Source organism: Neoarius graeffei, chromosome 3 (genome assembly GCF_027579695.1).
Source record: "Neoarius graeffei isolate fNeoGra1 chromosome 3, fNeoGra1.pri, whole genome shotgun sequence".
In the NCBI taxonomy this organism is placed as follows: Eukaryota; Metazoa; Chordata; class Actinopteri; order Siluriformes; family Ariidae; genus Neoarius; species Neoarius graeffei.
In genome coordinates, this window is record NC_083571.1 from 100,739,820 (window position 1) to 100,763,923 (window position 24,104).

The following is a 24,104-nucleotide window of genomic DNA, read 5'->3' on the forward strand; positions in this document are numbered from 1 at the left end:
TTAGAGTCACCAGTTAACCTAACCTGCATGTCTTTGGACTGTGGGGGAAACCGGAGCACCCGGAGGAAACCCACACGGACACGGGGAGAACATGCAAACTCCACACAGAAAGGCCCTCGCCGGCCACGGGGCTCGAACCCGGACCTTCTTGCTGTGAGGCGACAGCGCTAACCACTACACCACCGTAGTCTGGCTAATGCGACTTCAAAGCTCTGCAAGCATTTGGTCTGGCCAAGATATTAAGCCCAACCGTTTCCCAGAGCCCGTGGTTGACCCGCCTCCCTGAAATGCCTCAGTTTGCTACTGGTCAAAGCCAGAAAAGGCTGTGACGAAGCTTAAACTAATCACATCACTCTTTCCTCTGACGTATGTGACGCGACGATAGGATTCTCGCTGAGCCCCACTGATTTGGCTACCAGCGGGGCTAACTGGTAGATTAAACTCTTACCGAAGCCGGTCGGGAGCAAGGCGAAAACGTCCTTCCTTTCAATAAATACCTCCAGGGCTGCTCTTTGCTCCGTTTTCAATGAGAACTTCCCGTTGAATGCTTTCAATACAGCATGATTCTGTAAACAATCTGTGGCTTCCGGTCGCAGTTCTACTAAGTCACTGCCTTGAACACGCCTCTACCCAGGGCCGTTGGAGATGCTCAAAGTTGATTGGCTCCCGATTTTTCGGGAGCTTGGAAGAGCTGGAGATAGCTTGCCTTGCCAGACTAAGCTCGCAACAGGCCCTCGTGTTGCGTCACACTTAGGATGGGCGGGCCCAGGCTAACACCACCGTGCCGCCGACCTATAACGTCCTTGGCCTAAAGACTTCTGCTACTATTAGGTAAATATTATTCACAAGTCATTTAAAGGAACAGTCCACCGTATTTCCATAATGAAATATGCTCTTATCTGAATTGAGACGAGCTGCTCCGTACCTATCCGAGCTTTGCGCGACCTCCCAGTCAGTCAGACGCGTTGTCACTCCTGTTAGCAATGTAGCTAGGCTCAGCATGGCCAATGGTATTTTTTGGGGCTGTAGTTAGATGCGACCAAACTCTTCCGCGTTTTTCCTGTTTACATAGGTTTATATGACCAGTGACATGAAACAAGTTCAGTTACACAAATTGAAACGTAGCGATTTTCTATGCTATGGAAAGTCCGCACTATAATGACAGGCGTACTAACACCTTCTGCGCGCTTCGACAGCGCATTGATACGGAGCTCAGATATCAATGCACTGCCGAAGCGCGCAGAAGGTGTTAGTACGCCTGTCATTATAGTGCGGACTTTCCATAGCATAGAAAATCGCTACGTTTCAATTTGTGTAACTGAACTTGTTTCATGTCACTGGTCATATAAACCTACGTAAACAGGAAAAACGCGGAAGAGTTTGGTCGCATCTAACTACAGCCCCAAAAAATACCATTGGCCATACTGAGCCTAGCTACATTGCTAACAGGAGTGACAGCGCGTCTGACTGCGTCTGACTGACTGGGAGGTCGCGCAAAGCTCGGAGAGGTACGGAGCAGCTCGTCTCAATTCAGATAAGAGCATATTTCATTATGGAAGTACGGTGGACTGTTCCTTTAAGAAGAAATTTTAAAAAGTAGATGCCAGCTGCCAGAAGAAACACCACAAATCAAGTTCATCCTGAGGTCTTACTTTTTAAGCCTGGTTCTGTCTTTTATCATGTTCACAATCCTCTTTCCACCATTGTCCTCAAATGACTCGACGTCAATGTCATCATCATCAGATGTGTCTGCCTGGAATTCAAAAATAATTTCAGCAATTAAAACAGATTTCGTTTTCTTACAGTTGTGTTACATGCATGACCAGGGCATCATGATATCTGGTCGGAGATCTAATCGTTTTTAAAAAATATCAAACCTGGGCCACTTACACGGTCACTGTCACTAGTGGAGCCATTACTGGAATCCTCTTCATCGCTGTCCTCGCCGTCGTCACTTGAATTGTCCTCACCTCTGTCAAACTCATCACTTGGATCTTCATCTTCAGTCAAGTTCACCACATCCACAACAATCTCATCATCACCACACGGCTCTCCCACTGCTGTCTTAGACTTAAGCGGCTTGTCAGGGGATGATTTACGCGTGTTATGCGGCAAAGGTGAAATGCTTTTGAGGCCGGTTTTCTGACCCAAAGAGGCTGGGTTTAGCAGCTGTGCTGTAGATGTGGAGTTCAACACAGGTGTCTGACCATCCAGTAAAGAGCATGGCGCATGACCGGAAATGGCGATATTCTCATGACTGTCATCATGATGCAGTAAAGCCACGGTGTCGTGTTTGGCTGGATTATTATAGCATTCCTTATGACTGAGAATTTGAGAGCTGTTCGAGTCCAAACCTCGCTTACTTAAGTCACTGGAAAATTCTGTCACTGTTTGAGTCACTTCTTTATTGATAAGTGGTAAAATATTCTGTGAGCCAATATGCTGTTTAGCAGCAACATCTTGCACGGAGCAGGTGTCTATCTTGGGCGAGTTGCTGCATGATTCTATTTTAATCGAAACGCCATCATTATTATTATTAGAACCAGGCCTTTGTTTCTTGTTAAGGAAGTGGTCGAGAAGTGTATTCTCACCTGTTTGACTGTTATAAGTTTCTATTTTACTGCTACATAAAGTGCTATTATTTTCAAATAGTACAAGGCCTTGGTTCTTGATGTCAGGCTCATCACCAGCCACGTCAGTTTTTCTTGGTTTATCATCAGGCTCATTTTTATGAAGAACTGAGGGACAATTTTCTTGAATCGTAACTTGTCCTCTGATATTAGGGGATCCAACGGATATCTGTGATCGTTTATTATTGGCACCGTTTTTAATGAGAGCTGAGAAAGATGGCTCTTTTTTACAAATATCTGCAGTGTTGGAGTTAGCTGCATTGAGTAATGGATCACAGACCTTTTCTTGGTCACTATCTGGCATGCCCGGCTTCGGATGTTTTTGCTCATCGGCACGAGAGCGTTTAGAACATGCGTCGTGTTGGACGTTTTCATGAATGTGGGTGGGTTTGGGAGTCAATTTTTCATTAAAGTACAGTTTATCTCCATGAAGACATTCATCACCGCTACGAAAGTCAGCTTTAACAGTTCCTGTTGTTGTGGTCTTGGACTCGCTGGCTTCCTCTGCAGCTTGGCTTCCAGCAGCAACATCCAAATTCTTATTCAGCTCTTTATTCGAATCTTCATTTTCCTCTTCATCGGCAGAGTCCATCCACAAAATTCGCTCTGCTCCACTGGGTGGCCAATCATCCATATCCTTAGGTTCCACGTCACTGACATCACTTGTGTGTGGCATCTCGGCATCTTCAGGTAACCAGTCATACTTGCCTGGAGTCGCTGTATTTACTGACTCCGCAGGCTCTGAGGGAAAGCCATCGCTGCTATGGCTTAAAGCAGCTGTAGCCCTCTCTACAGAGTTACAATTTGATGTTTCGGGAAGAATCGGTTTGGGAATACTTCTTGAGACTTGGCAATTTTGTTCAAGGCTGGGGGAGCAACCCTGCAAGATAAATGTCTTCGTACTTTCATTATTCTGGGAGATTCCGGCAGGATGAGCAGCAGCTGAGGTGACATTTGCAGGAACAGTTGGCACAACCGGGTGAAGGAGTTTTGTCAAGGTGAAACCTCCAGGAAGCACCAAAGTAGAAGAACTGTTAACAGAGGGTTCAGGAAGCTTCCCACTCTGCTTGGACCCTACAGACTTGCCCTCGACAGTAGGGGGACGTATTCGAAAAGAGAATGTGCCTGGTTTACCAGGAAAATTCAACGATAAATTAAAAGCTGGCATGCCATTGGCAATGTTCATGCCACTCTTTGCTGACAGAGAAAGCACTTTGGGTGCAATGACTGGAAAAGGCTTGGGTAACACATTTGTAAGAGGAGTAGAGTTCAAAGACTTCTGAAGAGATCTGGTGTCTTTTGGTAGACATGTATTATAAGTAGTTTGCATAACCTGTGAAGTGCTACCTATACAGCCATTGCAGGAGGAGAGAGAAAAACAGGCATGTTTTGAGAAAAAAAATACTTAAAAAAAAAAAAAGCACTAAGCAACGAGGGCAACTTGTACCTTTGTTACACTTTAAGAATAACACTTTTGTCTAACAAAGTGAAACCACAGCTTCCATTAAATACAAGCCGAATCTTAAAGGGGAACTGAAGTCATTTTTAAACTTGCTTTATTTCTTAACGTGTTATTCAATTACGTTTTCGGTTTTGGTAACCTTATATCGTGACTCGTATTGGCAACTAATTGCAATTAAATATTATACTTATCGACCTATTCGGTTTTTAGCCGTGTTGAATTTAGTTCGTTTGGTCCACGGCAGGCGTCGCTTATCTGCGCGATCTTCACGAGACTTGTGCGAGACTTCGAAACGTCAAGTGTCAGCCAGGTGTCAGTGCCGCCATTTTGAAAACTGCTTTCCAAACGAAGTATTGCACAAAAACGAGTTTAAATGACGATTACTGCTTACTTTTTTCAAACTTTCCTGATTGCTATCAAAACAAACAAAACTTCCGGCTTTATTACGTCAGCATTCGAAAGACGCCGCGCGCGTCTTTTGACAACGTTGGCAGATGTCGGTCACTTTGATTTCCGCTGTAAGGCAAGGCAAGTTTATTTATATAGCACATTTCATACACAATGGCAGTTCAATGTGCTTTACAGAAGTAAAAACAAAAACAGTAAACAATAGAGAAATAAAATTACATAAAATTATTTTATTTTTATTCTAAAACAATTAATTAAAAGAATTAAAAGAAAATAATAAGAATTAAACAATAGTAAAAATAAAATAATAAAATGAAGTAGTAGTTCAAATAGGATGAGAAGGAAAAAAAAAACCCCAGCAGAATAGAATAAAGAATAAAATAGGATAAAGTTAAAGTAAATTTAAAACATGCAGAGAAGTAAAGATTATAAAGAATGTAAAGAAGACTATATTAATTATTTAACAGAAAGCATCTGAAAACAGCTTGGTCTTTAACCTAGATTTGAAGCTGCCAACAGCAGGAGCATTTTTAATGTCCTCTGGGAGTTGGTTCCATAGCTGTACTGCATAGTAGCTGTACGTTTTACTTCCGTCCTACGATGTCTCGCACAGGTCTCAACGAAGCTTGTTTACGCCCATTGCTTTGACATATGGACTGATATATTACAGAGCATATTTCAAACACTCATAACTTGCTATAGCAGTGACAAAATAGCGATCAAAAATGCATTCCTGTATTTAATAAAATGAGAAATAGAATTATGATAAAAAACATTTGCCTTCAGTTCTCCTTTAAAATCAACTACATATTTGAGTTAAAATATCAAATATATAAATACACTTGGACATTTTCACAGACCTGCTAACCACAAAATGGTTAGTTAAAAATACAGTAAGGTTCTGTAACGAGTAACAGTTTTTACTTTTTAAAAGGTTTTGCCCTTCCCTTGTAAATCTTTATATACAGTAAACAAAATCTAATTTCTACTGTTTCAACAAAGTTAAAAAAAAAAAAAATACTACACAGCTGAAAGCACACTGACCTTCACTGACAGAACTGGGCTGTGGCTGATCAAGAGGTCCAGAGCTGACAGGCATGAGTTGGATCGTTTGGCCATTGTACCGACATAAAAAGTTCGACTCCGGCATTCCTGGCGCAGGGTGCAGAACCACTTTCTGGCCAGGTGGAAGAGTGGAACTAGTGACAGTTTCTGCTGAAAGAGCAGCTGCAAAGTTGGAAGGTCTTCCTGGCATAACAATAAATCTGGAGCCACCAGGCACAGTGGGAGTTGTGCCAGAAGGTGAGCCTAGAGGGATAACAGAAATGGCTTCCTTTAAAAAAAGATGCTACATGTTCAAAGAAATATGATTTATGAGCAACATGAATAATTAATACTAGACAATACTGTCTTAAACACAAGCAATAAGACTTTATATTTTGCAATAGGGAAAATTTGACAGATTAATTATATTGCAAACATGGGTCATCCACTGGTCAACTATTTACAGTGGTGCTTGAAAGTTTGTGAACCCTTCAGAATTTTCTATATTTCTGCATAAATATGACCTAAAACACCATCAGATTTTCACACAAGTCCGAAAAGTAGATAAAGAGAACCCAGTTAAACAGTGGAGACAAAAATATTATACTTGGTCATTTATTTATTGAGGAAAATGATCCAATATTACATATCTGTGAGTGGCAAAAGTATGTGAGCCTCTCGGATTAGCAGTTAATTTGAAGGTGAAATTAGAGTCAGGTGTTTTTAATCAATGGGATGACAATCAGGTGTGAGTGGGCACCCTGTTTTATTTAAAGAACAGGGATCTATCAAAGTCTGATCTTCACAACACGTTTGTGGAAGTGTATCATGGCACGAACAAAGGAGATTTCTGAGGACCTCAGAAAAAGCGTTGTTGATGCTCATCAGGCTGGAAAAGGTTACAAAACCATCTCTAAAGAGTTTGGACTCCACCAATCCACAGTCACACAGATTGTGTACAAATGGAGGAAATTCAAGGCCATTGTTACCCTCTCCAGGAGTGGTCGACCAATAAAGATCACTCCAAGAGCAAGGCGAGTAATAGTCGGCGAGGTCACAAAGGACCCCAGGGTAACTTTTAAGCAACTGAAGGCCCCTCTCACATTGGCTAATGTTCATGAGTCCACCATCAGAACACTGAACAACAATGGTGTGCATGGCAGAGTTGCAAGGAGAAAGCCACTGCTCTCCAAAAAGAACATTGCTGCTCGTCTGCAGTTTGCTAAAGATCACGTGGACAAGCCAGAAGGCTATTGGAAAAATGTTTTGTGGACGGATGAGACTAAAATAGAACTTTTTGGTTTAAATGAGAAGCGTTATGTTTGGAGAAAGGAAAACACTGCATTCCAGCAAAAGAACCTTATCCCATCTGTGAAACATTGTGGTGGTATCATCATGCTTTGGGCCTGTTTTGCTGCATCTGGGCCAGGACGGCTTGCTATCATTGATGGAACAATGAATTCTGATTTATACCAGTGAATTCTAAAGGAAAATGTCAGGACATCTGTCCATGAACTGAATCTCAAGAGAAGGTGGGTCATGCAGTAAGACAACGACCCTAAGCACACAAGTCGGTCTACCAAAGAATAAAGTTAATGCTTTGGAATGGCCAAGTCAAAGTCCTGACCTTAATCCAATCGAAATGTTGTGGAAGGACCTGAAGTGAGCAGTTCATGTGAGGAAACCCACCAACATCCCAGAGTTGAAGCTGTTCTGTATGGAGGAACGGGCTAAAATCCCTCCAAGCCGGTGTGTAGGACTGATCAACAGTTACCGGAAACGTTTAGTTGCAGTTATTGCTGCACAAGGGGGTCACACCAGATACTGAAAGCAAAGGTTCATATACTTTTGCCACTCATAAATATGTAATACTGGATCATTTTCCTCCATAAATAAACGACCAAGTATAATATTTTTGTCTCATTTGTTTAACTGGGTTCTCTTTATCTACTTTTAGGACTTGTGTGCAAATCTGATGATGTTTTAAGCCATATTTATGCAGAAATATAGAAAATTCTAAAGGGCTCACAAACTTTCAAGCATCACTGTATGTTGATTGGTCCATTCGTCAAGGCATATTAAAAAACTAAAAAGGATAAATTAAGCCAAAGATTAGCAGATATTATACAAAATTCAAGTAAACATACAATAGCACTGTGGGGTCAGTACATGTACTTCTAATAAAGGTTTTCATGCAGTGGTTCAAACGATTTAATATGTATGAAAGTCATTCCATATTTCTGACTATGAAAAAAAGGTTCAAGTCTGAAAGTGTTTTTGACTTAATTTTCTACAGTCCGGCAGAATGTATCTGGCACTATAAAAAGTAGAGAAACATCACATTACAGCATGAAATTAATATTCGTGTTGGTTCATACAACATGACTTACCCAGAAGATTTGAACAGGCATTCACGTGACTTATGTTTGAGCGTCTGTTCTTGGAAGCAGTGGTTGGTTTCGGTGCAATGGCGAAAGGAGATCTGGTCACAACAAGATTTGAAGGAGTTTGATTTGAAACGTGCGCCACTTCGGTTATAGAGCTTGCCTTGTGAGGGGCTTTGGGAGGACAAGCTTTGGTGATATCACTCTCAATTTTCGGTTGATCTTGAGGTCTAGGCAGTAGCCTGCCAACGATAAAAGCTGCAAAGCGATTCACTGGATGTAACGCTCCCAGCTGGCCCAGCAGGAGTTTGGCTTGATTGTATGTTCCACCTCTTATCTGCAATTCAGACACAGAGGATAATCACTTGGACATAATTGAAGCAGCAAAAAGTCACGGGAGAAATGTAGTCAATTGCTTGACAAGTGTTTCAATATTGTTGAGACAATTTACCGTAATTAGACCTTGAGCAGGGCTTCCTGGTTTCTTTTTATTTGCCTTGAGATAACCAAGAGGAGCAACATGGGTGGAGAAGGGCACAGCACTTAAGAGTCTCTTAAAGAGTGACGCTCTCTCTTGTTTTTTCACCGAGGCGCTACTCTTTCGCCCAGAATCAGTGTCAGCTGTTGCTGTGCAAGACGGAAACAGCGTCATCGTTTACAGGAAGTCACACAAGTTCAAAAATGTTATGGAACTGCATAAAATGGAGGCTCTATGTTGACGAAAATGTTTTCTATACTAAAAACATTACAGAAGCACTGTTACCTTTCTGAGCTCGTGTTTCATTGGTTTTCAAAACTTTGGCTTCAAAGCCCTGTAAACTTTTTCTCATTGTCTTCTTCTCTGGTAGTTGCAAGTCTTCAGTCATCTCTTTTTCATCCGCCCGGGAGATGCACACCTTGTAAGTAACTGTAGCGTACCTGTCGACTCCTTTGATGGTCGTAGAAAGAAGCTGTATTTTGTACATGCCAAAGCAGAAAGACTCAGAGAGGAGGTTGCTGTTCATGCGCTGGAACAGAACTCTCAGCAATAAATTCCGATGAGGCTCCCAGTTACACTCGGACAGGATTTCCAGCAGTTTAGTGGGCTTCGGCTCACCTGGGGTTACTGGAGTCTCTGTGGGATTTGGTAGGACAAAATGTAATGACATTACGGACATTAGTGCAACAATGGAGCTACAGCGCACATTCACTTATTAAAGTAAAAGGCCACAAAAAAAAAAAAATTCGCGTCTGAGGATCACCAGTCAACTGTGGATCTGTCTGAGGATCACCAGTCAACTTATATGTTTATAAAATTATCCATTGCCTCTGTGGTGAATTTACCAGTCTTCACAAAAAGAAAACCTTTTCAGCATACTAGCCAGTCAGACTATCAACAGACCAGAATCTACTAAGCTGAATTAACTTCTACTAGCCCGAACCAGTCATCGGTCATGTGCACGCTTATGCTCTCAACCGATGCTGGTCATCTCAATGTCCTTGTCCTCTTGCAGGCATGCAAACTGGTCAGGGGTGAAAAAGGTGAGAAGGGCGCACGGACACACGGCACGCGCGCAAAAGTACATTTCGTAGTCTACGTTACAAAAAAAATTGCAACCAGTATTAAGCAGGCAACATTCAACATCACTCATCACTTCCCTTTCAACTGTTGTGTGTACTAACTAGGTTTTATCTGGACAGGATGTTGTGTAATATACCATACCACATATACCATACGGTCAATTTGAAGATCGAGATGGTGATTTTGAATTAAAGAACAGGCGTGTACAATGGGCATTACATATTGGATTTTTTTTTTTTAAATAAAAAACTACAAGTTCATCTCAGCCTAAAAAATTTGGGCAGACGCTCCCGCGCGGCACATGCCAGCAATTCCCCCCCGTCCCCCTATGAAATGAGCAACAAGTAGGAGAATTATACATGGTATCATACCTAAAATTTTATCAGAAATATAGATACGATACTATGATTCTCCCCAACATACTACACTAGATAAGCTAACCTCATTTATAAAAGATACACACTTGTATATGACATATATGTGATATGTGATATATATGATGTATATTCATACATTGTTACTTCATGGAAATCTTCAGTAAGTTTAGTCTTTTCATGACAGCCTGTTGTAGACCTAAATATAATGCACATGAAATGACACTCCTCACCTCAACATGTCCTTTACAATCATTTAAGCCACCATGGGCAATGCTGAAATCACTGCTGCAAGCAGTACATCGTGCGAAACTGTCATTATTGTTGACCCTTATTAGACAGGGAGATTATTAGACAGGGAGATTATCAGGCAGGGAGATTATTAGGCAGGGAGATTATTAGACAGGGAGATTATCAGGCAGGGAGATTATTAGGCAGGGAGATTATCAGACAGGGAGATTATCAGACAGGGAGATTATCAGACAGGGAGATTATCAGACAGGGAGATTATTAGGCAGGGAGATTATCAGACAGGGAGATTATCAGACGGAGATTATCAGACAGGGAGATTATCAGGCAGGGAGATTATTAGACAGGGAGATTATCAGGCAGGGAGATTATTAGGCAGGGAGATTATCAGACAGGGAGATTATCAGACAGGGAGATTATCAGACGGAGATTATCAGACAGGGAGATTATCAGGCAGGGAGATTATTAGACAGGGAGATTATCAGGCAGGGAGATTATTAGACAGGGAGATTATCAGGCAGGGAGATTATTAGGCAGGGAGATTATCAGACAGGGAGATTATCAGACAGGGAGATTATCAGACAGGGAGATTATCAGACAGGGAGATTATCAGACAGGGAGATTATTAGACAGGGAGATTATCAGGCAGGGAGATTATTAGGCAGGGAGATTATCAGACAGGGATATTATTAGACAGGGAGCTTATCAGGCAGGGATATTATTAGACGGAGATTATCAGGCAGGGAGATTATCAAACAGGGAGATTATCAGGCAGGGAGATTATCAGGCAGGGAGATTATCAGGCAGGGAGATTATCAGGCAGGGAGATTATTAGGCAGGGAGATTATTAGGCAGGGAGATTATCAGACAGGGAGATTATCAGACAGGGAGATTATCAGACAGGGAGATTATCAGGCAGGGAGATTATTAGGCAGGGAGATAATCAGGCAGGGATATTAGCAGGGGGATTATTAGACAGGGAGATTATTAGGCAGGGATATTATTAGACAGGGAGATTATTAGGCAGGGATATTATTAGACAGGGATATTATCAGACAGGGAGATTATCAGACAGGGAGATTATCAGACAGGGAGATTATCAGGCAGGGATATTAGCAGGGAGATTATCAGACAGGGAGATTATCAGACAGGGAGATTATCAGGCAGGGATATTAGCAGGGAGATTATTAGGCAGGGATATTATTAGACAGGGAGATTATTAGGCAGGGATATTATTAGGCAGGGATATTATCAGACAGGGATATTAGCAGGGGGATTATTAGACAGGGAGATTATTAGGCAGGGATATTATTAGGCAGGGAGATTATCAGGCAGGGATATTATCAGACAGGGAGATTATCAGGCAGGGATATTATCAGGCAGGGAGATTATCAGGCAGGGAGATTATCAGGCAGGGAGATTATCAGACAGGGAGATTATCAGACAGGGAGATTATTAGACAGGGAGATTATCAGGCAGGGAGATTATCAGGCAGGGAGATTATCAGACAGGGAGATTCTTTTGTGTAATCTGAGCTGAAGTGGATTTTGTATTTTGGTTTTTTGGGGCGCGCGCTCTCTCTGCCATGCCGATCCTGTAGGCCGCACTGACTCAGCTGAAAACTTCGGTCCTCGAGAAAAGAGAAGCCCGCCCACACTGAAGGCTGATTGGCTTATTTTGCTGAGTAACCCAATCAGGATGCTCTTTGTCTCGCGCACTCCGTCATATGCGCTCTCAAATTGCGAGTCTGATTGTGTGGCGCTGCGCAACACACTGGTCTGTGTATGGGAAACCCTGCATTGCTTGCGCTCTACAGCCAGAGCAAGCTAGAACAAGCGGTTGTCATGGGGATTTGAAAAGACGCTTGGTGCTTATTTTTAGGAGAAAAACACCGTCGGCTTTCTAGCTCTCGAAAAAAAAAAACTATTTGAAAACCATCCATTGTGAAGAGGGAATTTCTCTATACCACGCCACTGAGCTGATCATGTGTTCGTTTTCATCTCTCTCATATCTGGCGACAGTAAGCTATAGCAGCTGGTATTTACATCTGTAGCCGTCTTATGGAGCAAGCTAACGTTATGTCTTAAACTTGATTTCAGCACGCATGTTAAAACATATTAGACATAGTTACATTTATGTACACATTTCTGGCACTGTAAAAGACTTGCTTCAACACGTAACAGCAACAAAATCCAACGACTTTTCCAGTTATTCACCCCCGAGCGCGCTGGAAACTGTTCCACTGGTATGTTCAGATCCAGTCGCGAGATGAGGTTGCCAGCTCTCTCTATAAAAAGGTGACTTTGCGGTCTGAATCTGTGGAATATTCGTAAGCGAGGACTGGCAACCAGCAGTGGGTTGCGCACCAGTTTGATCAGAACTCCAATGGAAAAGAAGCGCGTGTTACTGTTTATCTTGATTGGCTGTAACCTTGTAAGTGAAATGTTTGGCAACAATAACGTTGTAGCCTGCCTACCCCCCCCCAAAAAAAAAAACTCTTCGGATCTACACGATTCACACAAGTGACCTATTTTGGGACCAAAACGGCGAATTTCGCCGAAAGGTGAGGAGTTTGCATGTGTGTCTTGGACCTCACAGCTGCCTTTGACACTGTACATCATGAGATACTCGTTTCCAGACTATCTTCTTTTGGTATTACTGGCTTAACTCTAACCTGGTTTCAGTCATCTCTATTGGTGTTCATAAATCATCCACTGCTACCGTAGCTCAAGGTGTGCCTCAGGGTTCTGTCCTTGGTCCCGTTCTTTTTATATTACATGTTTCTCCTATAGGCTAGATTATTCACAACCATGGCCTTAATTTTCATTGTTACGCTGATGACATTCAAATCTACATCAGTATCACCCCTTACATAGCCTCTGTTCAGCTGCTAAGGACTTGCATCACTGACCTCAAGCAATGGCTGCATAAGAACAGCCTTAAACTTAATGCTAGCAAAACGGAAGTTTTATTACTAAGTACCAAAATGCAGGTTTTGAACTTCTCCAATTTCACTATTGACGTTGATGGCGTGTCTATAAGTCGTTCTCAAGTTATAAAAAAAAACAAAAAACCTTGGAGTTCTCTTTGACTCCACCCTTACGTTTGAACCCCATTTTAAAGTGCATATCACGGGTAAATTCAGGCGCAAGATCAATGTAATTCCCCTATTTTATATTAAACTTTGGTCAAATATCTGTCACATTTTGCGCAATACCAGAAAAATTCAGCTGAAATCAAGCCATTTGAGGTGAATTGGTCCGCCTCTGAAAAAACTTGCCATTTGGATTTCTCGGAAAACGTTGGTTTTCGTGACGTCGCGTGCGGTACGCCTCCCTCTGAATCCTACGTCAGTGCTGGTTTGTTTATGAGAAAACGACCTGGTGGTTTTCTGCAAATTTCTTCAACGTTATCGCGTAATTATTAAAATGGTTAACAGATGTATCGGAGGAGGGTGTAGCAACACCAATCTTGATGGGATTAGTACTCATCGTTTCCCAAAAGACCAGACAATGAGAGAGAAATGGGAGCGCTTGGTCTACACAGGCTGTGCACTGAAACCGTGCAAGCTCGCGCAGCCTGCTGGCGCTTCCGCAGGTGACGTCATGAATCCGGCTCCAGACTCCCTTGGGATTTTTCCAGACGCGTTTTGTTATTTTAATTTTTTTCTGCTGTAGACAGATGGCCTTGTGCAAAATTACCCTTCTGGATGAGTGTGTAAAGGGACATACTTTCAGATAAAAAAAAAAAACGAAATTGGTCCAGAATATGCACTTTAAACTCATCACCAAGAATGCATTCATTCACTTCCATAATATTACACGTCTCCACCCTCTTCTCTCTGAAACTGATGCCAAAATGCTGGTCAATGCGTTTATCTTTTCTCGTCTTGACTACTGCAATTCTCTCTTTTATGGTCTCCCCGCCACATTGCTCAACCGGCTGCAGTACATCCAAAACTCAGCAGCTAGAGTCCTCACACTCACCAAGTGCACTGCTCACATCACTCCCGTTCTACAGCAACTGCATTGGCTGCCAGTTATCTCTCGGATTAAATACAAAATCCTGCTACTAACTTATAAAGCTCTCCATAGTTTCGCCCCTTCCAATCTCTGTGAGCCAATTCATTTGTACTGTCCCTCTCGCTCCCTCAGATCTTCTGTCTCTGGACTTCTGACTGTCCCACGTTTTAAAGGAACAGTCCACCGTACTTCCATAATGAAATATGCTCTTATCTGAATTGAGACGAGCTGCTCCGTACCTCTCCGTGCTTTGCGCGACCTCCCAGTCAGTCAGACGCAGTCAGATGCGCTGTCACTCCTGTTAGCAATGTAGCTAGGCTCAGCATGGCCAATGGTATTTTTTGGGGCTGTAGTTAGATGCGACCAAACTCTTCCACGTTTTTCCTGTTTACATAGGTTTATATGACCAGTGATATGAAACAAGTTCAGTTACACAAATTGAAACGTAGCGATTTTCTATGCTATGGAAAGTCCGCACTATAATGACAGGCGTACTAACACCTTCTGCGCGCTTCGACAGAGCATTGATACCTTCACTCCTCTTCGGGCACGGCCAGCTCCGTATCAATGCGCTGTCGAAGCGCGCAGAAGGTGTTAGTACGCCTGTCATTATAGTGCGGACTTTCCATAGCATAGAAAATCGCCACGTTTCAATTTGTTTAACTGAACTTGTTTCATGTCACTGGTCATATAAACCTATGTAAACAGGAAAAACGCGGAAGAGTTTGGTCGCATCTAACTACAGCCCCAAAAAATACCATTGGCCATACTGAGCCTAGCTACATTGTTAACAGGAGTGACAGCGCGTCTGACTGCGTCTGACTGACTGGGAGGTCGCGCAAAGCTCGGAGAGGTACAGAGCAGCTCGTCTCAATTCAGATAAGAGTATATTTCATTATGGAAGTACGGTGGACTGTTCCTTTAAAGCATCCTTGGGTTTGTGAAAGGCGCTACAGAAATTGAAATTATTATTATTATTATTATTATTCTGACCTTATATGGCTTCACCTGTCAATACAAATGCTATTTTTAACACTGGTATAATTGAAAAAAAAAAAACAACCACCAGCTGTTATAATCAATACACTTTTTATTTCATTTGTGTCAAAGGATTGTTTGACAGTGTTCATAGGTATCTAGCGAGCACGTCATTCACAAAATCCTCGCTCATTTCGCTGTCGAGTTCATCTGATGAATATCCATCATCGATATCATCAAAGTCAGGTAGGTTCTGGCCTGCAGCATGATCATCCATCAACTAAAACAAAATTATAAAACAGGTTGATTTCCATGCAAAATCTCTCATCTCATCTTGTTTAAATAATACATTTTGAACTATAACTTCCCCTTCCATTAATATTCATAACTGTCACTTCAAATCATTATCTAATATTATTGTTGTTGAAATTCATGAATGTTTATTTACTTACCCTCAAAAGTAACAAGAAAATAATGACATCACTGTCAGAGGCCAGTTTAGCGAGTCCTTCTGCCTTGGCGTTGATGTGTGAAGCATTTTCCGGTTGAGCCCTGATGGCACGATATCCACTAACAAACGCATTAAGTGTGACCTCTCCATGTGGGGCAGCTATCTCGCGCCTCCAATGCAGGTAGGAAGAATCTGCTGCATGTTCAAAACCTTTGAATGCACGTTTCAGCTGTTTCTTCATCTTCGGACTTCTCCGGTACAAACAGTAGAGGCCAATGAGTAAAGTCAAAAGTTTGGCAATATTCATATGGCACGAAAAAGACACGCAATCTTTAGAAAAATTTACCATTGGTCAAAGAGTTCACCGTGAACCAAATCAATCGTGCTCGAGGTTAAAAATAGCAATGTCAAAGGTTGACACTAATAGCGGAAACGGCCGGGAAAACAAGAGTGCGTGACTATTTTTAGTACAGTTGGCTTTTCCAAAAGTAGATTATTTCGTTTTGACAAAAATGATAGAGTTTCGTAATTTGCATTTCCAAAAGTATTTTACGTTCAGGAACAAATTATTACACTACTTCAGGAGACTATTTTCACACCAGCCGGTCGGACTAGCGACCTCAATAAATTCACTAGACCGATACGGTGTTCTACCAGCCTCAGGCTTCGGACTATCAGCCAAGTTCGAAGACTGATTTACAGAAGATAAAAAGAACCACCAGCTGCAAGGGAAAAAAGTTAACAAGTTTATAAATTTCTTTTCTTTTTTTTGGCTGATTCAAATAGAACAGGACTATAATTTGGAACACGTGACATCAATATCATCAATCAGCCATTTGCTTAGAACAGCTCCCTTTCTATCCCAACCACAGAATGCTGTGTTCACACTTACACCGGTACGAAAGTGGTATAACTGTATCGATACAAAGTATACCGGTACAGTTTAGTGCGTCTGTCCACACTAGCGAGAAATGTTTGCGGTTTTCTTTCACGGTAGTTGAAATGCGCGTGCGCGAAATGTTTCCGTGGTTACAGAGTAACTTCCTTCCGAGAATATATGGCGGATGAAACAACGTGTGTGTGCTTTTTGTTGTCAATGTACAGTCTGTATTTCTGGTGGTCATTTAGGCCAAGTTTACATTAGACCGTATCTGTCTCGTTTTCTTCGCGGATGCACTGTCCGTTTACATTAAAATGCCTGGAAACGCTGGGAAACGGGAATCCGCCAGGGTCCACGTATTCAATCTAGATCGTGTCTGGTCCGGTGCTGTGTAAACATTGAGAATACGCGGATACGCTGTGCTGAGCTCTAGGTGGCGTCGTCATTGGACAACGTCACTGTGACATCCACCTTCCTGATTCGCTGGCGTTGGTCATGTGACGCGACTGCTGAAAAACGGCGCGGACTTCCGCCTTGTATCACCTTTCATTAAAGAGTATAAAAGTATGATGGATGCCTGCGGAGCCGAGCGTATCCGCGTATTGGTATTGCTGTGTGCACGCGAATCGTGTATTGGCGTTGCTGTGTGCACACTAATCGTTTTAAAAACGTTAATCTGATGATCCGCTGATACGGTCTAATGTAAACCCCACCTTATTCAGTCGAATCGTATAAAACGCATGAGGCAGTTGAGAAAGAAACAAAGAAAATGAGTCCCCCTTTCTCCCGCTTTCCTTCTCTTCCCCTCCCTTTTCCCCTCTCCCTCCTTTCTTCCTCCCTCCTCCTCCCTCCCTCCTTTCTCTGCTCCATGTAGCTCCATGGTTGTTTCGTTTTCGCATGCGCATTATATTTGTATCGATACAGAACAGCTTCATCTGTTCACACTACAGCGAAGCGCTACAGTACCGATACGAAACCCATACATTTGTGGGTTTCGTACCGATACAGTTATACCGCTACAGTACCGGTATAGTTGCTAGTGTGGACGGGTGTTGCGGTATGAAAGTAGTTTCGTATCGGTACAAAATCCCTAGTGTGGACAGGGTATTAGAATTTTTACCAATGTATATATACACACACTCCGATTTTGTGCACTAGTTTACGTGCAGTTCTATCTCTCTTTTTTTCAGTGAAAAAAATAAAATTTTACAGTGAAAGAAATGAGTTACTGCACCACCACTGAGATAATAATGATTGACACAGAGTTTTGTAAAATGCGACACAAGATGTGTTTTAATTTAATTAACACATTTTATACTCATGACTTACACAAGGGCACAGTGAAAAGCCAAAGACTACAGTTACAACGTTGTCATATGTTTCACTGCTAAAGCTTTTACCACTTGACAGACGGTTTAAAGCAGATACGCAGAGCCTTTATTTTTAAATACATTTCTGAGTGGATAGTATCTCCATCCTTGACTCCTGTATGCTGCATAAATGGGAATTTAAAAAATATATTTTTGAGAGTTAAAGAGCGACCGTGAAGTTGGCATTCGAGCTGCCCCGCTGAGCCATTTATGGTGAAAGTAAGAAATACTGTTACCGGCTTGCTCAACTAAGACTGATCTGACTGCATTGATTGTGGGTTGACTCTCATTAAAACAGGATGGGTGCTATAACTTATGCAGCATACATGTACATGCATGCATTTTCACTGATAAAACGTAAAAGGCTCATTAAATAATCAGATGAACTGAGACAATCACATTCAGAAGCAAATTAAATAATCTTATACCGGTAACTTAAACACACAATACAAGTTACATGTATTAATCTAAATGCAGGTAAACATGTTGTTTTTGTTGTTTTGCATCCAAATGAGAGTCGGAGTTTACCCGTCTGCGTTCTCGCTTCTTGAAGGCCGATCTTGTGGCCGACTGTTTTGAAACAATCTGACTTTCAGTTCTCTGTTCATTCACTTCTTCCACGCAAGAGCGAGATGACAGCAATATCCGGTTTAGAAATAAAATGCTCCACTCTCTCCATTCTCTCCATACTGAGTACTCCGCTATTACTGCTCGGCTCAGGCAATTACTAAAACCCGGGACGGAATGGGATGTCACCGGTTTTAGTAACAACCGCGGGGAGGCCACTGCCCGAGCAATATGTCCCATCCCATTCCGTTCCACCCCGCATTTTAACAACAACCCTTGGCTCATGCTCCAGGAGGACTGGTGCAACTGAACTCACTTTAAAAAATAAAATAAATACTTTCCTTTTCTTGTTTTATTTTTCTTTAACTGTTGGTACTGCACCCTCTTTCAATACGGGCTTATAGCCAACACTCCTCAACAGATCAGAGGTTTCGTATGAGTCTTCAGTAAAATGCGCAGGGCAGACGAGAGACCACTTCATCGGCGCACAATGTGCCCGTGAACTTCTCACAAAACGCGTCCAAAACTTTGCAGTTTGAATATTCTTGGACCATGAAAGTAACGTAAATCCACCTTCTGTCGTGTTGCTGCACCTGTCAGCAACACATCTACGTGGCATGGCGATAAATTAGCTCAAAATGGAGGATCGGAGTTGCAGTCAGCTCTGTGTTTTAGTATAGCGGAAATGGCGATGAGACTGACGCTACGTTCACACTGCAAGGCTTAATGCTCAATTCCGATTTTTTTGTGAGGTCGTTCACATTAACAAATATATGCGACTTGTATGTGATCCTCAGTATGAACGAAAAGCGACCTAAAAGTGTTCCGCATGCGCACTGCAGGATACGACGACGTCACACGCAGTGAGCATGGCCAGTGTTTACGGTATGACTCATCCAATCTAGCTTGAATAGCTGCATCCCCCCAAATGGAAATCAGCTCCCTAACCTCTGCGTCCTTCCATTGAGAAGATTCAGAACCTTCACAGCCCGAAGCGTCCCTTGCATTGATGTCATGCGCAGGGGCGCAGATATGTTTTTTGAACTGGGGGGGAAAAAAAACTGGGGGGGGGGGGGACAAAGCTGCCAGCAAACCAACCCTAACCCCGATATGCCTGTCAAACTTGTTGTTAGTAACCATAGCAACCAAGCTCGAGCTCGCAACCTGTGCAGTCTGCGCAGCTCAACCAACCGAATATCAGTCTTTGTTTTGTTTTATGTGAGTTGTTGCAACTATGTATACACTGCCGTGCACCTCAATAAACCGAATGGTAATTAGTCTTTTGATTTTTCCGTGAGGTTTGCCTTATGCAAAGAAAGACAGCATAGACGTTTTTTCCTCCCTATAAGTGGGGGGGACCGAACGAGGTGAATTTAAATATGACTCGTCCCCCCCTCTATCTGCACCCGTGATTATGCGCCATGTTGTTGTAACTTTTTTTGAGAGACCCGCCGCCTACTTCAGCGCAGAATAGTGACGTTTGTGGCTTGTTGATGACGTGTAAGTCGGATGAATGCGACCTGGCGGTTCAGACTGAAGTCGCATATGAAAAGAGCGGATAGGAATCGGAATTAGGACCACATATCCAAACGGCCTGGGTCGGATTTGAAAAAATCGGATCTGTGTCGTTCATATTGTCAATAAAAGATCGGATACAGGTCACATATGGGCGAAAAAATCGGATTTGAGTCACTTCAGCCTGCAGTGTGAACGTAGCCTGATAGCCTTCCTGCTGTGACGTTACGGACGTCAAGGTCATTCGCTCGGACCGCTACCTATATAAAATCACTTTAATCATAAAAATTACTATATTAGATTTATTGTTAATGCTTAAACTATTCCTGTGCCATTCTTGAGGTCTCAAGGCATTTATAAACAAAAGTGAGGCCATGGCTCTGCGTACATGCTTTAAAGGAACAGTCCACCGTACTTCCATAATTAAATATGCTCTTATCTGAATTGAGACGAGCTGCTCCGTACCTCTCCGAGCTTTGCGCGACCTCCCAGTCAGTCAGACGCGCTGTCACTCCTGTTAGCAATGTAGCTAGGCTCAGTATGGCCAATGGTATTTTTTGGGGCTGTAGTTAGATGCGACCAAACTCTTCCGCGTTTTTCCTGTTTACGTAGGTTTATATGACCAGTGATATGAAACAAGTTCAGTTACACAAATTGAAACGTAGCGATTTTCTATGCTATGGAAAGTCCGCACTATAATGACAGGCGTACTAACACCTTCTGCGCGCTTCGACAGCGCATTGATACGGAGCTCAGATATCAATGCGCTGTCGAAGCGCACAGAAGGTGTTAGTACGCCTGCCATTATAGTGCGGACTTTCCATAGCATAGAAAATCGCCACGTTTCAATTTGTGCAACTGAACTTGTTTCATATCACTGGTCATATAAACCTACGTAAACAGGAAAAACGCGGAAGAGTTTGGTCGCATCTAACTACAGCCCCAAAAAATACCATTGGCCATACTGAGCCTAGCTACATTGCTAACAGGAGTGACAGCGTGTCTGACTGCGTCTGACTGACTGGGAGGTCGCGCAAAGCTCGGAGAGGTACGGAGCAGCTCGTCTCAATTCAGATAAGAGCATATTTCATTATGGAAGTACGGTGGACTGTTCCTTTAAAGAGTAGCCATTAAAATTTAGTTTAGGTTAATTTATTTAACAAGACAAGCGCAGGTTACTCCTCATTATTAGCGTGTTTTCCTAATAAAGTGGCCAATGCCTATATTTCTGTCCCTACCACTGAGTATATCCAGTGGTATACTCAGATGCTTATTGAATGACATCGATCATAATTTAACATTTGGAGTCATGTTGCCAAAATAAATGGGATTTCCACAAATTGTCATGGATAATTTATACATCTTAATTTCATGAAAGGTCACAATGTGATGAAATTCAAAACAGATGCCAACCTGGTTTGTTTTTTGAGGATGCTGGTTCACCTGCTTCAACAGTTTCATTCTAGAAGGAAGAGAAAAGAGAGAAAAAAAAAAAGCACGAGGTCACAAAGCATTGCTGTAAAACCTGAAGGAAAGGAACACTAAAAACATTCCTCTAAATCACTCTCCATGTCGTAATGCTTACAGCCTGCTCGAGATCTTTTATTTCATTTCTGTTAAGGAACATGTGTATCTGAGGCGGTGGATTACTGTTGTATTCTCTCACACGAGCACACGTCATCATACTCTCAAAATACAGATACACAGGATCTTTATCTTCTTCCTGCACCTCAAATAAAGCACGACAGACCAGGTTAAACAAGAAATCACATCATGCTGAAAAGAAAAATAAATTCATTTAAAACTACAGACGTGCTACAGTTCTTTAAAGTGCTGATGACACGTTTTTGACATCTTTGGCGAGGTTTTATAATATAAAAAGTAATTCCCGATGATCCATATATTAATTCACAAAGGCGCCTATTTTACAAGTTATGATAAAAAAACGCAGCTATTTGGGCAAATTTGACGGGGCTGCAGCACCCAGGAGACGGAGGAGGAGCTATATGACGTCAGCGAAAGAACCTTCCTCCTAACTTACCAGTTTATTGTTGATGCGACAGGTGTTCAGTTTGTCATTATTAGCATTATAATTATACATTATTTTTTATATATTAGTTATTATGCCTTCGCGTTGTGTTGCCGGCTTTTGCTCCAAAACCTACAAGGATGGGGTAAGTTTATTCAAGTTTCCCAGAGATCCCGAGCTGCATGCGAAGTGGGTGAGGCAAGTCAGGCGCACTCGTGACAAGTGGGAGCCCTCACCAACATCCGTCCTGTGCTCTGAACACTTCGATTTGGATTGTTTTGACACCCTTCCCAGCTTAAAAGAATCTCTTGGGTGTTCAGTTCAGCACAAACGTGTGTTCCTACCATCAGCAGTGCCTACACAGTGTTGCCAGATTGGGATTTTTCCCGCCTAGTTGAGCGGTTTCAAGTGCATTTTGAACATATTTTGGGCTGGAAAACTTCAGCAGTATCTAGCAACAGATACTGCTGAAGTTTTCCAGCCCAAAATATGTTCAAAACCCACCAAAATGCACTTGAAACCGCTCAACTGGGCGGGAAAAACCCCAATCTGGCAACACTGCCAGTATTCCGGAGGGGGTCTACTAGTAGCTATGCCGGATCCAAAGACGGTCCTCCTGTCAGAACATGTGTTGTGAAACGACATAAGATAAAGGTACGTAGAGCTATAGATTCTACATGATAATCATAAATGTAATCATAAAGTCAGCGTGATATCAGTCATGTATTTGCTTGTGAAAGCTTGCGGCTTTCATGTAACTGCCGCCTAGCAACGAGAGGCAAAGGGTAAAGAGGGTAGGCTATCATAGATTCTATTCGGAAGAGATCAACACAATTCTAGACTTCCAGAAGAGGAAGAGCTAGCACTAGAGAGTTCACCGGCGTTTTCATACGCCATTTCCATTGAGTAGAACCAGAGTAGAACCATAGGATGTCTATGAGTAGAACAGCCAGTGAACCGCAGCGTGTTCTCCCGCTGACGTCACAACATGGCCGCGAGCCACAGACCCAGTTTTCTTGTGCTGTGCAATTAAAAGTTGGATATTCGCGTAACAGCTTCTTTTCACGTAATTATAACCGAAATCTAACATGTTTGCCATGTTGTATAGTTTATTTAAGAAATTGCATAGAGTCATGTTCGTGTCATCAGCCCTTTAAGGACCTTAAAGGAACTATCATTTTAACCTATCCAATACAATTCAAGCGTGGGTCCCATAATATCTTTAACTTTCAGTACAGCAATCAATCAGATTTATTAGTCACCTTACTGGTGGAAACGTTAAGACTGGGATGTACACGAGACACAGGTTTGAAAGACGACGAAGGCGCTGGAATAAATAATGGCTCAGGGTCATGTTCTCCTGTAGTCCTTTTCCATAAAGTGGGGACACTGGATGCAGGTGGTGGTCTGGGTTCCCTCTCTGGGTCTGCAATAGCTTTTGGGAATAAAGCGATTCACGTCATTCATTTCCACTTGGGAGAAAAAGCATTACACAATTTTAGGAAGAAGGTTGTTAGAGAGGGTGTTACTTTCAGGTATTTCAAGGCAAACACAATCCAAAAAATAAACTCCTTTATCCATACAAGACATGTTCGAGTGTTCACTTGTTCATATTTGTACCTGTATACTATGTTAGCTTGTTTTTCTTTTCAAATCAAACTTCTCTGGGTGCTGACATCCAGGGCCGTAGCCAGCATTTTAAAAATCACCAAGGTCCGTGATGCCTTTATCGGCCACTGGGCTCGAACCCAGAACCTTCTTGCCTTGAGGCGACAGTGCTAACCATGACCCCACCATGCCATGCCATGCCATGCCATCCCCCCCCCCATGTTGTGTGTTAAAATCCATCCATCCATCCATTATCTGTAGCCGCTTATCCTGTCCTACAGGGTTGCAGGCAAGCTGGACCCTATCCCAGCTGACTATGGCTGAGAGGCAGGGTACACCCTGGACAAGTCGCCAAGTCATCACAGGGCTCACACAGAGACGAACAACCATTCACCCTCATGGTCAATTTAGAGCCACCAATTAACCTAACCTGCATGTTTGCGTGGGTTTCCTGTACAGTCAGATGACAACATACTGTACAAACTCCACACAGAAAGGCCTTTATCAGCCACTGGGCTCGAACCCAGAACCTTCTTGCCTTGAGGCGACAGTGCTAACCATGACCCCACCAT

The 24,104-nt window shown here is 42.5% G+C and overlaps 1 protein-coding gene across 4 annotated transcripts in view; it reads right to left on the minus strand.

Annotated features, from left to right (window-relative positions):
- Positions 1–24,104, minus strand: part of magl (MAX dimerization protein MGA-like) — a 124,657-nt gene that overhangs the window by 38,410 nt on the left and 62,143 nt on the right. For 2 of the 4 annotated variants that reach the window (XM_060917775.1, XM_060917772.1), the window contains exons 10-18: positions 23,187–23,359; positions 21,481–21,624; positions 21,309–21,357; positions 8,692–9,042; positions 8,380–8,555; positions 7,935–8,265; positions 5,545–5,808; positions 1,891–3,977; positions 1,653–1,753 (exon numbers count right to left, since the gene is read on the minus strand). In XM_060917775.1, the coding sequence (XP_060773758.1) occupies positions 1,653–1,753; positions 1,891–3,977; positions 5,545–5,808; positions 7,935–8,265; positions 8,380–8,555; positions 8,692–9,042; positions 21,309–21,357; positions 21,481–21,624; positions 23,187–23,359 (3,676 nt within the window). The remainder of the gene's footprint in view (positions 1–1,652; positions 1,754–1,890; positions 3,978–5,544; positions 5,809–7,934; positions 8,266–8,379; positions 8,556–8,691; positions 9,043–21,308; positions 21,358–21,480; positions 21,625–23,186; positions 23,360–24,104) is intronic. The other 2 variants (XM_060917773.1, XM_060917774.1) reach the window with 2 other exon arrangements.